Source organism: Monodon monoceros, unplaced genomic scaffold, assembly GCF_005190385.1.
Source record: "Monodon monoceros isolate NGI ecotype Baffin Bay Population unplaced genomic scaffold, NGI_Narwhal_1 Super_Scaffold_7, whole genome shotgun sequence".
Lineage (NCBI taxonomy): Eukaryota > Metazoa > Chordata > Mammalia > Artiodactyla > Monodontidae > Monodon > Monodon monoceros.
The window spans coordinates 32624027-32642742 of NW_021703784.1; the positions used below are offsets into that span (position 1 = coordinate 32624027).

The 18716-nt window shown below is 33.2% G+C and overlaps 1 protein-coding gene across 1 annotated transcript in view; it reads right to left on the reverse strand.

The window, feature by feature from the left end:
• Positions 1–18716, reverse strand: part of CNTN5 (contactin 5) — a 1393643-nt gene that overhangs the window by 286381 nt on the left and 1088546 nt on the right. Inside the window, exons 9-10 of the mRNA XM_029208299.1 lie at positions 7742–7923; positions 2050–2186 (exon numbers count right to left, since the gene is read on the reverse strand). Coding sequence (XP_029064132.1) covers positions 2050–2186; positions 7742–7923 — 319 coding nt within the window. The remainder of the gene's footprint in view (positions 1–2049; positions 2187–7741; positions 7924–18716) is intronic.

Sequence of the window (18716 nt, forward strand, 5' to 3'; positions counted from 1 at the left end):
CTCTGATTAATGCAATTGAACATTATTTGACAACTTAGGAACACAAATCTTCTGTTCATTATTCTAATATAACATCTTATGTAAAATACAACTATTTCTCAGTCAGAAACCTAATTATTACTATATTTTCCTGTAGTTATACTGAGTTTTACTTTTGGTTATGTTTTTAAAATAAGCTGCTTTTGTTTGGTATACTAGTTAAGCTTATGAAATACAATCAGCTGATACTGCTTTTATTTGAATTCATTTTACAAAGGAGAAGCAGGGGTTCAAATGGTAGAAGGATCGAGACTGTATATACATGGGATCAAGGTTAAATACAGACCAGGTCATCACAAGAATCTCTTTACTACATTAATCCGGTCAGAAATTTGCCTTTTCTCTCACTTCCCAACACAGTAACACAAATTAAAAAACTGTCTTGCAACTGGATTCTGTATAGAACTATTGGTCAGAAAATGTAAACTGGTCAGATGAAACAATACAGGAAACAGAGGATTGAGCATGAGCAAACTGAGGTAAACTGAGGCCAATAACACATTTGAAAAGCAAATTTTAAATTTAAAATGCTGTTAAACAACCAGGTGTCTTATCTACTTAATGTCAAACAAATCATTCTTTTAATTTTAGTGAGCAGTGCTTTGATTACCTATCAACGAAGATGCCAAGAAATTTGACATCACTTTAAAAATTAACCCATTCACTTAACAGACTATTATCTGCCAGTGGAATTCACTTTACTTGGATGTGACAGTTGAAAATATAACTAGCACAGATCCCATCTCAAGGTTTACCTGATATCCCAGAGAATTAGAGAGAGACAGGCAATGAACCAGTATCTCAGGATTCCCACTCCCTCCCCCTCAGTTTTCCTTAACAGCTCTATTGTTCTTTTTATTTGTGTCTGTCTTTTTGCGTAACTGTGTTCTGTTTTGGACTAACTGGTTTTAGAATAAGGGAATATCGGAGCTCGATGGGACTGTGGGGATGATCTGATCCAATCTCTTCATTTTACAAAAGAGCAAACCAAAGCCCAAAGAGGCAAATGTCAGACGAGATCCTTTGGTAATGACAGGACCTGGGCAGAAGCTGTGTTTGGAATTTCAAACTTTCTCTCTCTTTTGTCCATAAATAGTGAACTATTCCCTTTTTGTCCTCCTTCCTGGAAAGGCCACAACAAGGGAAAGAGCTGAAATTATAACAATTATTCTTATTTTAAATAGTAATCGATTTATTCTCAAATTCAGTAGGTATTAAGTTGTTTTGAGGACACGGGAAGGGGGAAGGGTAAGCTGGGATGAAGTGAGAGAGTGGCATGGACATATATACACTACCAAATGTAAAATAGATAGCTAGTGGGAAGCAGCTGCATAGCACAGGGAGATCAGCTTGGTGCTTTGTGACCGCCTGGAGGGGTGGGATAGGGAGGGTGGGAGGGAGACACAAGAAGGAGGAGATATGGGGATATATGTAAATGTATAGCTGATTCACTTTGTTATGCAGCAGAAACTAACACACAATTGTAAAGCAATTATACTCCAATAAAGATGTTAAAAAATAAAAAGTAAAATAAAAGAATGCAATAGATTTACTAAAAATAAACTTTTCAATATGTAGCAGGATGTTGTGAAGAACGTGCCCAGGACACAGAAGACTAGGATTCTCTTTCAGTCTCACCTCTTACTAGATATATGATCTTGGGCAAGTCACTTTACTTCTTGGAGATAACTCCATCATCTGCAAAGTGACAGCAATAAACTAGATGATGTCTAAAAGTCTGCTGGAAATGGCAATACATCTATGATAATCATTGATATTTTTGAATGAATTTATAGGATAGAATAATGTTTAAAGAAGTGATATATTACTCAAAAAAGTAATAAGGCAATTAAAATTAAAAGAAAATCTTGTTTATATATGTTATTTTTCTAATTCCAAATATAAGGGATACGTAAGAAATGGCTTTCAATAAGACTAAAGGAAGATAGCTTATCCTTTGTGAAATCCTTCTAAAATTACACTGGAACAGGCTAAGGTTACCAACAGTACCTGAAGCAAGAGGGGTACTCCATTCTTCAGCCAACGGTATGTGGGTCTGGGTTTTCCAGTAGCCTTACATTCCCATCGGAGAGGGCTCCCGCTGTCTAACTGAGTATCATTCAGTTTTGCTACCCAGTGTGGGTATGCTGTAAGAGTTTAAGCATTAAATAAGGGTGATTTCATTTCTCAAATACTTCACCAAGCTCAAAATTCATATGGAATATTCACAAATTCTTATGCATTAACTATTGGTGTTTGGAAGAAACACAGCATTACATTACACACAGCACTCTATTTCCTGTGTAAAAAAATATAGCAATGATAATGTTCCGATAATCTAAGTGAAGCAAATCTTGTTGTTTTACCCACTTTGCAGTAAGTGTCTAGATTCTCCCCATGGAGAGCACTGGAACTTGTTTAGTAAGAAGGCTTAGAGGTATCACTTCTTCCAAATACTAAAGCAGCTTTAGCATGGATTGAAGTAATAAAACATGTCAGTTTATTGAATAACTGCTCTGCTTTTTATTTTCTGATAGAACCTGAATAGCTTTGGGAAAATAATTTGTAAATTCAAATTTCATTTGCTATAAAATTGTTCTATATTTACTAGCATTCTCGTGCATTATAAATATATATGTAAATATATAAGCTTTCAAAATTACAACAGAGAAAAATTTCTTTATCAGAAAGATGACAATGCAATTGTATGAAATCTGTAAGATATGGTTAAAGTGTCTTTCCTCCATTGTCAAATTTTTTTTAAGCTTGTACCTCTTCATCTCCCTCATCTATTTCTTTCATTCCTCCACCCCTCTTCCCTCTGGCAACCACCTGTTTGTTCTCTGTACCTATGACTCTGTTTCTGTTTTATGTCTGTTCATTTATTTTGTTTTTTGGATTCCACATATAAGTGAAATCATATGCTGCTTGTCTTTCTATGACGTATTTCCCTTAGCATAATACCCTCTAGATCTACCCTTGTTGTTGCAGTTGGCAAGATTTCATTCTTTTTTTTTAGGCTGAATATTAGTCCATCTTTTATATATATATATATAATCTCACATCATTTTTATCCATTAATCTATAAATGAGTATTTAGATTGCTTCCATACCTTGGCTATTATAAATAATGCTGCAATAAACATAGGGGTGCATATTTATTTTCAAATTATTGTTTACATTTCTTTGAATAAATACCCAGGAGTGGAATTGTTGAATCGTATGGTAGTTTTATTTTTTAATTTTTTGAGGAATCTCCATACCATTTTCCACAGTGGCTACAGCAATTTATATTCCCACCAACAGTGCATGAGGGTTCCCTTTTCTCCACATCTTTACCAACAATTATTTGTTGTTTTTGGATAATAGCCACTCTGACAGGTCTGAGGTGATGCTCATTGTTGGTTTGATTTGCATTTCCCCGATGACTAGAGATGTTGAACATCTTTTCATGTGCCTGTTGGCTATACGCATATCTTCTTTGAAAAAGTGTCTATTCAGGTCCTCTGCCCATTTTTAACTGAGTTGTTTGCTTTTTTGATGTTGAATTGTATGAGTTCTTTGTATATTTTGGTTTATACCTCCTTATCAGATGTATCATTTGCAAATATCCTACTCAGTTGGCAACCTTTTTGATAGTTTCCTTTACTGTGCAAAGGCTTTTTAGTTTGATTTAGTTTTTTTTTTTTTTTTTTTGCGGTACACGGGCCTCTCACTGTTGTGGGCTCTCCTGTTGCAGAGCACAGGCTCCGGACACGCAGGCTCAGTGGCCATGGCTCACAGGCCTAGCCGCTCCGCGGCATGTGGGATCTTCCTGGACTGGGGCACGAACCCATGTCCCGTGCATCGGTAGGTGGGCTCTCAACCACTGTGCCACCAGGGAAGCCCAATTTAGTTCCATTTTTAAAATTGCTTTTGTTTCCCTTGCCTCAAGAGACTTATCCAAAAAAATATTGCTAAGACATGTCAAAGATCATACTGTGTATGTTTTCTTCTAGGAGTTTTATGGTTTCAGGTCTTACATTTACACCTTTAATTAATTTTGAGTTTATTTTTGTGTATGGTGTGAGAAAATAGTTCAGTTGGATTCTTTCTCATGTGGCTGTCCAATTTTTCCAACACCCTTTATTGAAGAGGATGTCTTTTCCTCAATTTATAGTCTTGCCTCCTTTGTCATAGATTAATTGACCATATACATGTGGGTTCACTTCTGGGCTCTCTATTCTGTTCCATTGATCTAGGTGTGTGTTTTTGTGCCAGTACTGTAGTGTTTTGATTACTGGAGCTTTGTAGTATAGTTTGAAATCAAGGATTGTGATACTGCCAGCTTGGTTCTTCTTTCTCAAGATTGCTTTTGCTGTTTGGGGTCTTTTGTGTTTTCATACAAATTTTAGAATGATTTGTTCTAGTTCTGTAAAAAATGCCTTTGATATTTTGATAGGGGTTGCATTGAATCTGTAGATAGCCTTGGGTAGTATGGTCATTTTAACAATATTAATTCTTTCAAACTTTGAGCATGTTATACTTTTCCATTTGTTTGTGTTATGTTCAATTTCTTTCATCAGTGTCTTATAATGTTCCACATATAGGTCTTTTACATCCTTAGTTAGATTTATTCCTAGGTATTTGACTCTTTTTGATGTGATGATAAATGGGATTGTTTTCATAATTTTTCTTTCTGAGAGTTTGCAGTTAGTTTTTATTTAGAAATGCAACAGATTTCTGTATATTAATTTTGTATCTTGCAATTTTATTGAATTCATTGATGAGCTGTAATAGTTTTGGAGTGGTGTCTTTAGGATTTTATCTATAAAGTATCCTGTCTTTTGCAAAGTTTTACTTCTTTTCCAATTTGGATTTCTTTTTCTTGTCTGATTGCTGTGGTTAGGACTTCCAACACTATTTTGAATAAAAATGGCAAGAGTAGGCATCATTGTCCTGTTCCCGATCTGACAGAAAATACTTTTAGATTTCCACATTGAGTATGGTGTCAGCTGTGTGATTGTCATATACAGCCTTTATCATGTTGAGGTATGTTCCCTCTATACCCACTTTGTTGAGTTTTCATCATAAATGCATGTTGAATTTTGTCAAAAGCTTTTTCTATTGAGATGATCATTTGAGTTTTATTGTTTAATTTGTTAAGGTGGTATATCATATTGATTGATTTGTGGATGTTGAACCATCCTTGCATCCCTGGGGTAAGTCATAGTGGATCATAGTGTATGATCCTTTTAATGTATTGTTGAATTCAATTTGCTAATTTTTTGTTGACGATATGTACACCTATGTTCATCAATGATATTAGCCTAAAATTTTGTGTATGTGTGTGATATCTTTGTCTGGTTTTGGTATCAGGGTGATATTGGCCTTGAAGAATGAATTCAGAAGCATTTCTTTCTCTGCAAATTTTTGGAATAGTTTGAGAAAGATAGATGTTAACTCTTCTTTAAATTTTTGATAGACTTCACATGTGAGGCCATCTGGTACTGGACTTTTGTTTTCTGGAAGCTTTCTTTTTTTTTTTTTTTTAAAGTGTTGATTCAATTTCATTACAGGAAATTTGTCTGTTCATATTTTCTATTTCTTTCTGATTCATTCTTAGGAGATTGGACATTTCCAGAAATTTATGTTTCTTCTACATTGTCCATTTTATTGGAATATAATTGTTTGTAGTAATCTCTTATGATCCTTTGTATTACTGTGGTGTTGGCTGTAACTTCTCTTTCATTTCTGATTTGATTTATATGGGATCCCTTATTTCTTGATGAGTCTAGCTAAAGGTTTATCAACTTTGTTTATCTTTTCAAAATACCAGCTCTTAGTTTCATTGATTTTTAAAAATTGTTTTCTAGCCTCTATTTAATTTATTTCTGCCTCATTTGCTGTCTGGCCCTACCTAATACAATGGCTGCTGGCCTGCTGGAGTGAGTGCCTGGGTCCCAGCATGGCTGGCTTCATGGCCTGGTGACACAAGGCTGGCACTGACCCACTGGTTGGTAGCTGGTTATGTGGCCCTCAGGGGTCCTCGGACTGGGGCCAGCCTGCTGATGGTAGGGGCTGGGTCCTGACCCAGCTGGCTGCCGGACCACTGGTGGGTGGGATATCCCTTAAAGTACAAATTCTCTGGAATGCTTTCCTGAATCATCCCAGTAGAATGCAGTGGACCCTGCGCTCCCATAGTCCTTTGCACATGCTTTCATCACAGCAGATAGCATGCTGTGCCCTGTGTGGGCTTGCTTTTCATCTGATCTAGTGGACCAAGAGCTCCTTCAAATCTCTATTACTAGAATGTAGTGCAGTAACAGCCACTAAATAAACATTAGTTGAATTAATGAGTGAATGAACAAAATGTGCATGGCATAGTCAAGTTGGTTGGAGTGCTCAATTTCTAAAGGAGTTGTTACAAATAAGAAAAGGAAGCAGCCGCAAGGCACAGGGATATTAGCTAGGTGTTTTGTGACAGCCTGGAGGGGTGGGATAGGGAGAGTGGGAGGGAGGGAGACGCAAGAGGGAAGACATATGGGAACATATGTATATGTATAACTGATTCACTTTGTTATAGAGCAGAAACTAACACACCATTGTAAAGCAATTATACCCCAATAAAGATGTTTAAAAAAAAAAAAAAGAAATTAGAACCTTGTTTGAACTGTGGATTAAAAATCCTAGGAGGATTCTGAAAAGAAAGGGAAAACTGGTTGAATTCAGATATTAATTTTTCAAAATACTTTTTAAAGTCCCTGTGAAGAACATTCAGTTTTTTAGAAGAACTGATCTTGAGAAACAGTGACAGTTATAGCTGCTGGCTGATTCTGTTGAATATGAAATTTGTTTAATTTCATATTGGAAACATCTGTATTTGCTTGTATCAGTGCTCTGCATTATAGTTTTCTTCTGTTTTTTAGTGTCCTCATCTGAGAAATACGAGTATTATCACTTACCCTTTATGTATAATGTATATTATAATAGCAAATATGACAAGTAGTAAATATGAAAAGTACAATTTGTGATTCATAGAAGTAAAGATGATATTGTACATATTTTTGAAGTAGATTTTCCCAATTTTACACATAACTTGTTATCTCTGAAATTTTTGGACAATATAAACACTTGTAGGCTGTGAAGTTTATTTATTATACAGATGCATTAATTTAGAGTAGGGGCAGCAAATTTTGCCTGTAAAGGATGAGATAGCAAATATTTGAGGCTTTGCAAGTCAGCTGATCTCAGTCTCAATTACTTAATTCTGCCTTATCAGTGCAACATCTGACCTAGGCAATATGTAAACAAAGGGGTGAGGCTGTGTTCCAATAAATTTCCAAGGAAAAAAAGACAAGTAGGATTTGGTTCGTGGGCATTAATTGTGACTTCTGATTCAGGCCAAGGGCAGAATAAGTTAATAAAGGTTACAAGATTTGTAACTTAGAGGATGGCTTTGGTGCTGGGAATGTATCTCATTTTTAAGGTTATCAATTCTTTATGTTGTACAAAGAACCTTATAATTCCCATTCATTTTTAATTTAAAGCATTTCTGTGTGTAGGGTAATTTTACCTGATGCTTTGCCATGTAAAAGAAACATGATTATAAATTATTACTCATTTTCTAATGTAGCTAACAAGCAATATTTAGTTCAAATTAGTTTGTATTTTCAGTTTGACTCTTGGGACTAGAGCATCCATTTTTGCTGAAAACACTTACTGTATACTTGTAATTGTCCACGAAAGGAATTTTTTCCACGTGAGTTTTCAGCTCGGCATTCATACATGCCTGCATCGTCCAGCTGCACATTGGGTATTTCCAGTACTGCCTGAGATTTACGCAGACGTGCTTTACCAGGAATATAACCATTAACCTTCATCCATGTGATTGTTGGAACTGGGCTACAATAAGGAAGGAAAATACCATTAATACACTTTCCACTATTAAGAACATAGATTTTGTTATCTGGTAATTTAAGCACTTAATAGGCTGAGTGCAATAAAGTGTCATCACAATTAAGGATGGTGTGCTGGTTGATGTACTTCACTTTCCATGTGGATCGTCTGGTAAGTAGTTACATTACAAGGAGGATAGTTTCCTTTTCTTTCGTATTTCAGGAAAGCAATTTAGAGACTCTATTTTACATATATATATATATATTCATATATATATTATACTTTATTTTTTTAACTTTGTAAATTTGTTTAAATGGCAAAAGTAACTTGGATAAATTACAAAATAATATATGCTTATTACAAACGTTGAACAAAAGAGTCAGGAAAAGTGAATTAAGAACTTTTTTTGCTCCCACCCCTTCAAGTATCTCCTCTCTGCAAAAAGAAATACAGTTAGCAAGTAATTTTCCACCTTGTCGCAGTGATGCATATATAAACACATATGATGAGTTATTTTATTAATAAAATATCAAACCCAAGACCAACTCCTGACTTATTCTGGCTAATAGCTGCATATTATTCCCTTGTATAGATGTATCAGAATTTAATCAACCATCCCCTATAGTTAGACATTCAGCATAGTCCCAACCCTTTTCTTTTTTTTTTTTTTGGCTACTAAGAAATAATATTTCTATAAGCAACCTTGTACATATATCATATACCATTGCTTTTCAGTTTCTACAGCATTCACAAAAGTGGAATTGATAGATCAAAGGGCGTGCACATTTTTAATTTTAATAAGTACTGCCAGATTGTTTTCCAATAATATAGTAGCAGTTTCCACACGTATAAGTAATATATTAGACTGTTTTCCCATATCTTTGCCACCGCATTATGTGATCAATCTGTTTAATTTTTGTCAGCATTGAAAGGTTAAAAGTGGCATTCTGTTAAAATTTCTCTGGACTCTAAGAAAGTTGAACATCTTTTCATAATTATATTGACTGTTTGAATCTGCTTTTCTGTGAATTGTTTGCTTATATTATTTTTCAATTATTTCTTTCACTTTTCTATTTGCCTGTTTGCATTGTTTAATTTCTTAGAGTTCTTTGTGTATTAGGGCTATTATGACTTTGTTTCTCAGAAAAATTCTTTCTCAGTGTATTGATAGTTTATGATGGTATCTGTGATACAAGTTTATAAATATTTTTGGGAGAAACAAACATATTTGTAGTTTCCTTCATAACTTCTGAATTTTTGTTTTCTTGTAAAATTATCTGTAAACCCAAGTTTATGTCCATATTTCCTTCAGCGTTTCTGGTAGCATTTTGTAAAAATTAAAATTATTTTTTAGCAGTTGGATCTTTAATCCATCTGGACTATATTCATGTTTTTGATGTGAAATAGGAAGTGCAACTAATTATTTTAGCACCCTTAAAACTCCTTTTCCGACAATTTTTGGAATGTTGCCTTTGTTGTATAATTGGTTCTCACATGCTTAAATCTGTTTTGGGCTTCACAGTTCTGTTCTACTGTTTTATTTATTACTATCTACATTTAATGTACTTTAGGCTCTGGACACAGTCTGCTTTTTCAGTTCGATTTCTCACTACTTCCTTCTATATCTCCTGACCCAGAAACACAACTTTGTGTGTTCCCAGTCATATCTGTTAAAATGCTACTAATTCTTTGAGACCCATTCTAAATGCCTCCTCTTCAGTAAAGTCTTCCCTTATTTGTGCAGTCGGCTGGGATTTTTTTTCTTTTAAACATCAAAGTGCTTTTCGTATACTACTTGGATGTTTTGTAACATTTTACGATGGATTATAATTGCTAAATGTAGGATATTTTCCACTAATTTTCCTGACTGGAGCAATAGCAATATTCACTATTATAAACAATACTATGATAAACACCCTGTTTATTTTTTAACACTCTTCCTAATTGTTTCTTAGGAATAAAATATACACTTGAAATTGCTGTACTAGAGTTGGCAATTTTTGCTTCAATATCCAGGAAAACTGAACCTTGCATTTTCAAATAACACTTATATTGGCCTGATATATCATCCTTTTAATGTGTACAAGAATGGATTTGATATATTTTAAAATTTAAGATTTTTGCATCTATATTCAAAGGTGAGATTGTCTGTGCTCATTAGGTTTGTTGGTTTGCATGTGTGCATATTTGTTAGTGAGTTGGTGGTTGCTTTGTTTACAAGCTAGCATTGACAGATTTGGCATCATAGTGATGGGTATAGCTTGGTAAACATGCCAGAACATTCATATCTCCTATTCTGATAGCTTAAATAGTAGAGAAATTATATGTTCCTTAGAACACTGATAGGACTCATAAAAATTCACCTGCACCTGCCAACCATCAGCAGAGTTAGTTTTTTGAAAGTGTTTTCAATTTCTTCCATGTTTTCTTTAATTATTTGTATATAAATTTTTGCTTGTGTCAACTTTGGCGATTCATGTTTCCCTAGAAAATCAAGTATTTCATCCATAATTTCAATGTTTTAGCAGTGAGTTGTATAAATGCCAATTGTTTAAAGGTTTAAAAAATTCTTCCATCATAAGTGGTCACATGTTTTAGTAGTAGTTAAGCCTGTATTCTACATCCAGACTTCCCAGGATAAATACAGCTCTGCAACTACAAGTTTTGTTTTTTTTTTTTAAATAGATCTTTACTGGAGTATAATTTCTTCACCATACTGTGTTAGTTTCTGTTGCACAGCAAAGTGAATCAGCCATATGCATACACATGTCCCCATATCCCTTCTCTCTTGAGCCTCCCTCCCATCCTCCTCATCCCAACCCCTACGTCATGGCAAAGCACCGAGCTGATCTCCCTGTGCTATGCTGCTGCTTCCCAGTAGCTAACTATTTTACATTCGGTAGTGTTTATATGTTGATGCTACTCTCACTTCATCCCAGCTTCACCCTCCCACCCCATGTCATCAATCCCATTCTCTATGTCTACCTCTTTATTCCTGGGCTGCAACTAGGTTCATCAGAACCATTTTTTTTTTGATTCCATATATGTGTGTTAGCATACAGTATTTGTTTTTCTCTTTCTGACTTACTTTACTCTGTATGACAGACTCTAGGTCCATCCACCTCACTACAAATTACTCAATTTCATTTCTTTTTACAGCTGAGTAATATTCCATTGTATATATGTGCCACATCTTCTTTATCCATTCATCTGTCAATGGACATTTAAGTTGGTTCCATGTCCTGGCTATTGTAAATAGTGCTGCAATGAACATTGTGGTGCATACCTCTTTTTGAATTATGGTTTTCTCAGGGTATATACCAAGTAGTGGGATTTCTGGGTCATATGGTAGTTCTAGTTTTAGTTTTTTAAGGAATCTCCATACTGTTTTCCATCATTGTTGTATCAATTTACGTTCCCACCAACAGTGTAGGAGAGTTCCCTTTTCACCATTCCCTTTCCAGCATTTATTATTTCTAGCTTTTTTGATAATGGCCATTCTGACCAGCGTGAGGTGATACCTCATTGTAGTTTTGATTTGCATGCAACTACAAGTTTTTTAATATCTAATTTCATTTCTTCAGTTACCCCAAATGTAAAATATGGTAGAAATAATAATACGTAGTTCAGAGGGGAATTATAAACATTTAATGATCTAAAGTACTACCTGGCACAGAGCAAGTAGGTGAAAAAAATGTTTGCAATAATATGGTGATAATATTTGTATCTTTTTTAAAATTTGTATTTACAATTTTAATGGTTTGAGTATGTGCTTTCTCAATCTCCCCCTCCCCTTTTTAGCATTCTGTGCTGGTTAGGGGCATGATATACCAGGGAATACAATAAAATTCAAACACAAAGATGCTATGTAACCTTAAGAAAGTTATCTAAGTTCTATGATCTGGTTTCCTCAACTGTAAAATGAGGGTATTAATTTGTTCTTTCAGAATGCAAATATCTTGAGGGCAGAGACATCATTTCTCTTGTTCAGCAGTATGTCCACAGTGTCTCATAGAGTGCTGGGAACATAGTTGGTACTTAACAAATGTTTATGAAGTAAATGAATGAATAAGTTTCATAACATGAATTTGAGCATTAAGTGAGCTAAGTTTTTATAAACTGCTTAGCAAAATACATTGTAAGTAGTGAGTACCCAATAAATGTTAGTGACAATGATTAGTTTTGTCAAATGTTTGTCTCTTTTACTGGTCTTTAAAAAAACATTTTGAATTTTTAAGTTTTTGGTGTGTGTTTTAGAGTTTCTATTTTTTATTTCCTTATTCTTGTTTCTTGATTAGCACATTTATTATTGTACTCTCATTTTTTTAGCTGGAGGTGTGATATAGTTATTTTTTATGGTTAATAATAAAAGTATGACTGCTTTTACCTCTGATATCAGAGGTAACCACATGCCATATATTTTGACATGTAGAGATCGTGACTTGTAGTTTCTGCTTTTTGGAACTTGTTAAATTAACCTTTGTAGCTAAATATAGAATGAATTATTGTGAAAGTTATATGTCCTTTGGAAAAAGAAGGTATATTTTATTTTTGATAAATGTTTTAAAATTAGCTTTTAGGTAGCTATTGTTAAATTCAAATATTATTTATTGAATAATTTTCAATGAAGTTATTAGTACATGGAATTTAGTGGAAGCAAACAAGTCAGAAGCCAATTAAATTTTGAGATGACTTCATTGCCAAAGAAACCAAGTGTCTCAGTTTAAAACAGCAACAAATCTTTGAGCATTTGAACCTTAAAACAAAATTTAAGCCTCCAAATGTAGATCAACAGGAATTTGAGTTACAAAATCTGTACAGCCCCCAAGGAGGGTATACTCCTCAATACACATTTCAACTGTGGCCATGAAATAGAAAAAAAAAGAAAAATGTCAGAGAGGGAAGTCAAGATACCCTGGAGGATAGACAAGGTAATTTCTTACAAAGAGTAATATCAGTGTCTAATTAAGAACTCTCTCATTCCTCCCACACACACAAGAGAGAAAAGCTTTACAATGAATGATCTTACAGGAGAATTTCATATTTGTGATGAAGTAGTGAGTAGTTTGGGACTCCTGTTCATCTCTTTTCTGAGTGGAATATTTTTTTTCTGTGGATAATGAACTTATCTTTTAAGTACATATGTTACAGAATCAAGATGATCCATATCTAGACCTGATGGAGATCTGGAAATCTTGGACTTGACTGGATACAGAGGCCAGATGAGATTTGGTTTGTCTCCCTTGGGAAAAGGAATGAGTGCATTCAATGTGTTGGAAGAACCAAAATATTCTTCAGAAGAATAGATTAACTAAGTGTTCAATAACCACATTTTCCTTTTTCTCTGGACACATAATTACGCCTCATTTTTCCAGCATCCCTTAGGTAGGGGCATGGGATTGAGTTCTGGTCAATAGAATACGGAAAGAACAATGTACCAAACGTGATCCAGGAACGAAATTTCCACATGATCCTCCATTTTCACTTTTCCTGGGTCTGCTGGATAGATGTTAATGTCAATGATAACTCTTGCAGAAATAGGTATATATAAAATGCTTTTATGTCTTTGTTGTAGGGAGGAATTAACTTTTAAAGCAATATATAAAACATTGCTACCCATAAAAATATTTATACATTTGACTGCGTTAATATTAACAATTTATTTTTATTAAAAGAACACAACTGTGGGGGAGTTACTTGCCACACAAATAACTGACAAAGCCTACAGATTAAATAAAGAACTCTTACAAATGTATAAGAAAACAACTCATAAAAATGAGAAAAAGACAAAAGAAAAAACATAAATTATCAAGAAACATATGACAGCACATTGAATCTCATTAATAATCAGGGAAATACAAATTTAGATTACAATGAAATTTTATTTCATGCCTAACAGATTTGCAAAATGTAGTACTTTGAAAAACCTGGTAACTGTAGACATGGATGTCAATCAATAAGAAGTCTTATACACATGTTAGGGTTTTATATTTGTACAACAACTTTGGAAAACTATTGGAATCATCTTACAAGTGAGAATAATTACATATTCTATGATCTGGAAGATCACTAATGAGATGGAATGGAATTACTAATTACAATCCCCAGAGAAACTCTTGCACACATCCACAAAGAATAATGTACACTATTTTTTATACTGGCATTTAAAAATAAAGCTTTTTTAAGATATAATTTACCAAAAATAAAATAAATCTATTTAAGTGTACAGTTTGAAGAGTCTTGACAAATGTACATGCCTATTCAACCATCACCTTAATTAACAGGATGTAGAATATTTCTTTCACCCCCAGAAGTTTCCTTATGCCCCTTCCCTATCACCCTCACCCTTGTCCCAGGTGACCAATTATCTGACTTCCATAATTTAAGACTTTGTCTTTTTTAGTCTGTAATGTAAATTGAATCATACAGTCTGTACCCTTTTTAGTCTGGCTTTTTCTCTCAACATAAGATTTGTGAGATTAATCTATGTTGTTGTGTGGATCAATAGGTCATTTCTTTTAATGGTTGAGTAGTATTTTAATACATGGATAAGCCACAATTTGTTTGCCCAGCCTTGACTATTGGACATTTGGGTTGTTTTCAGTTTTAAGCGATTATGAATAAAAACGCTTTGTACATTCATGTACAAGTTTTTGGTGGACACATTTTTATGTCTCTTGGGTAAGTAACTAGGAGTACAATTTCTATGTTATATGATAAGGTAAATGTTTAACTGTATAAAAATCTGCCAGACTATTTGCCATAATAACTATATAATTTTATACTTCCACCAGAAATGTATAAAATTTCCAGCTGTTTTACATCCTTGAAAAATACTAGGTATTGTCAATCTTTTAAATTTTATCCAATATGAATATCCACATGTTGCAGCACTATTTGCTCAAAATAGTATTCTTTCCCCATTGAATTACTTGGCATTTTTGTGACAAACTAATCTTATATGTGTGGGTCTATTTATGGACTCTCTTCTCTTTCCTTAATCTGTAAACCTGTCTTATGCCAGTTCCTCACTTTCCTGATTACTACTGCTTTTAGAGAAAATCTTGAAATCAAGTGTGTTAAGTCTTTTATGTTCATTCTTTTTTTTACCAAATTATTGTGGCTATTCTATATTCTTTGAATTCTAACGTAAATTTTAAAAGTAGCTAGCTAATTTAAGTTTCCTGGGATTTTGACTGAATTATGTTGAATTCATATGTGAGTTTGGGAAGATTGACATCTGAACACTACTGAGTGTTGTAATCCATAAACATGATATATCTCTTCAGTTATTTAGATATTCTTTCATTTCTCTCAGCAATATTATGTGATTTCTCAGTGTACAAGTCGTGTGTATATTTTGTATAGTTTATCCCTAAATATTAACTTTAGTACTTTTTGGTAGATTCTCAACATAGTACACATACATATCTACAGCATCTGCAGAGACTGTTTTACCTCTTCCTTTCCTGTCTCTAAGACATTTTATTTCTTTTTATGGCTTATTTTACTATCTAGGATCCATTCCCATTAAATGTTGGACATTAGTTAGAGAAAAAAAGAAAGAGAAAAAAAGAAAGGAGGCTATTTTAGTTTTTACCATTTAGTATGATGTTGAATATATATATATATATATATATATATATATATATATATATATATTTAGATACCCTTTTTCTGGCTGAGGAAGCTTCCCTTTAACCCTATATTGTTAAGCATTTCATTAAGTATGTTGAATTTTGTCATATGCTTTTTCTGCACTAACAAACATGAATGTAAGATTATTCTCTTTTGTTTTATTCATGTGACAAGTTGCATTAATTGATTTTTAAATTTATTTATTTATTTATTTATTTATGTCTGCATTGGGTCTTCGTTGCTGCGTGCAGGCTTTCTCTAGTTGTGGCGAGCAGGGGCTACTCGTCATTGTGATGCATGGGCTTCTCATTGCGGTGGCTCCTCTTGTTGCAGAGCACGGGCTCTAGGCACACGGGCTTCAGTAGTTGTGGCTCACGGGCTCTAGAGCACAGGCTGTTAGCTGTGGCACACAGGCTTAGTTGCTCCACGGCATGTGGGATCGTCCCAGACCAGGGCTCGAACCCATGTCCCCTACATTGGCAGGCGGATTCTTTACCACTGCACCACCAAAGAAGCTCACATTAATTGATTCTTAAAAGTTAAACAATTTCTGTATTCCTGAGGTAAACCTCACTTGGCCATGTGATATCATTTCTTCCTTATGTGCCTAACAAAATACATCAGTGAAGCTATCCTATTCTAAAGTTTTTGCAGTGGGGAGGTTTTTAATTACAAATTCAATTTCATTAATAGATATGGGATAATTCAGTTTTTTCTATTTCTTCTTTTGCCAATTATGCAAATTATGTCCTTTAAGGAGTTTATTTAGTTTAATTGTAAAATTAAATGTTAAACATTCCCTTCCTGTCATTTAATGCTTTAAAGTAGAGATATAGTGAAGTTTCCTCTTTCCTACTTGATATTGATAATTTGAATTATATCTCTTCTTTTTTATGTTTATCAATTATATTGATATTTCAATATATTGGTATTCCATTTTTTCCCATTGTCTGTCCATATTCAATTTCATTGATATCTGCTATTTAATCTTTCTTTCCTTGTATTAACTTTGATTTTAAAGTGATTGATATTTCTAAATGTTTAAGGTGGAAGTTTAGACCATTGATTTTCACATTTTCCCTTTTTTAAACATATAAATTTACACTTAAGCATTACCTTAACTATATCACACATTGTGTTTTCATTATTATTCAGTTCAAAATATTTTCTAATTTCCCCCATGATTTCTTCTTTGACAATTTGGTTATTTAGTTGTGTTTTCTTGAATTTCCAAATATTTTGGTGACTTTTCAAGTATCCTTTTGTTATTGATGTACAGTTTAATTTTGTTTCAGTTAAAGATTCCACATATACACGATATCATATGATATTTGTCTTTCTGTGTCTGATTTACTTCACTCAGTGTGACATGATATCACTTATATGTGGCATCTAAAAAAAAAAAGGGTGCAAATGAACTTATTTACAAAACAGAAGTATTGTCACAGATGTAGAAAACAAACTTATGGTTACCACAGGATAAGCGGGGGAAGGATAAATTGGGAGACTGGGGCTGACATAAACACACTACTATATACAAAGTAGATAACTAATAAGAACCTACTGTGTAGCACAGGGAACTCTACTCAATACTCTGTAATGGCCTATAAGGGAAAAGAATCTAAATAAAGAGTGTATATATATAAACGTATAACTGATTCACTTTCCGGTACACCTGAAACTAACACAAAATTGTAAATCAATTATATTCCAATAAAATTTTTTTAAAAAAGAATATACTCTCTAAATTTTCAGTCCTGTAATAAGGAGTGATACTTCTTTTATGGCCTACCATATAGTTAATCTTTGTGAATGTTCCATGAGTAGATTTTTTAAGTGTGTTCTGTAGTTAGTGGCTGTAGTATTCTTTAAATATGTTATGTCAAGTTGGTTAATAATTGTATTCAAGTCTTCTGTACTTTACTGATTTTCTGTCTTTTTGTTCTTGTAATTGATAAATTACTGGAGAAGAATGTTACTTTATTGATTTTCCATCCTGCTATTCTTGTAACTTATAAGTTACTAGAGAAGAGTGTTAAAATTTCCAATTATAATTGGGGATTTGTCAATTTCTTCTTTAATATCAAATTTTCCTTCTTATATTTTAAAGCTTTGTTATTAGGTGCATATACATTTTAGATTTCTAATATTGTCTTGAGAAATTAATCTTTTTATTATTATGAAGAGCCTATCTTCATATTAGGTAACATTCCTTGTGCTAAAGTATACTACCTGATATTAAGATAGTAACTTTAACTTTCTTATGAGTAATGTTTATATCTTTTTTATCCTCTTGCTTTCAACATGTATACTCTTGATAGATGATAGATAGATAGATAGATAGATAGATGACAGATATAAACACACATTTAAAATGGGATTCTTGCAGACAGTATATTATAGTATTATAGGGTCTTGATTTTTCATCCAGTTTGACAATGTCCACCTTTGGTGTGTTTTAGTGAATTTACATTTAAAACAGTTATCTATGGTTGGGTTTGAAGTCTAGTTTTCTTTCTACTTCATCAGTTTTTTGTTCCTTTTTTGACCTCTTTCTTTTCCTTATTTTCCTTTAATTACTTATTATTTTTATTTTTTTATTATTTCATTAAGGCCCTCTATTGATTCATTAGCTATAGCCCTTTGTTCTTTTTATGTATGTATTGTTCTAAAGCTTGGAATATGTATCTGACAATATTATGCTCACTTGTTTCCCTTCCCATATTTTGTGCTATTTTTATCATATACGTTATTTCTACATACTTTATAAACCATCCACCACATTGCTATTATCTTTACTTTCAAGAAAAAAGTAGAAATTAGAAATTTTAGAAATTAAAAAGAGGAAATATATTTTCTATTTACACACATTAAAAAAGAAAAAAGTGATTTCTAGCTTTTCATTCATTTGTGGGGATTGGAGTTTCCAAATAATATGTTTTCCTTCAGCTTAAAAAACGTTCTTTAGCATTTCTTATAATGCTGTCTACTACAACAAGTTATTCAGGATTTGTCTTTTTGTTTGTTTTGTTTTTTCTTGGCCATGGTTTTATTTTGCTTTCATGTTGGAAGAATATTTTCACTGGAAAAATAATTCTGGATAGACTATCTTTAAATTTTTTCTTTTAATAATTTTTTAACAATTAGATTATGGTGTGCCT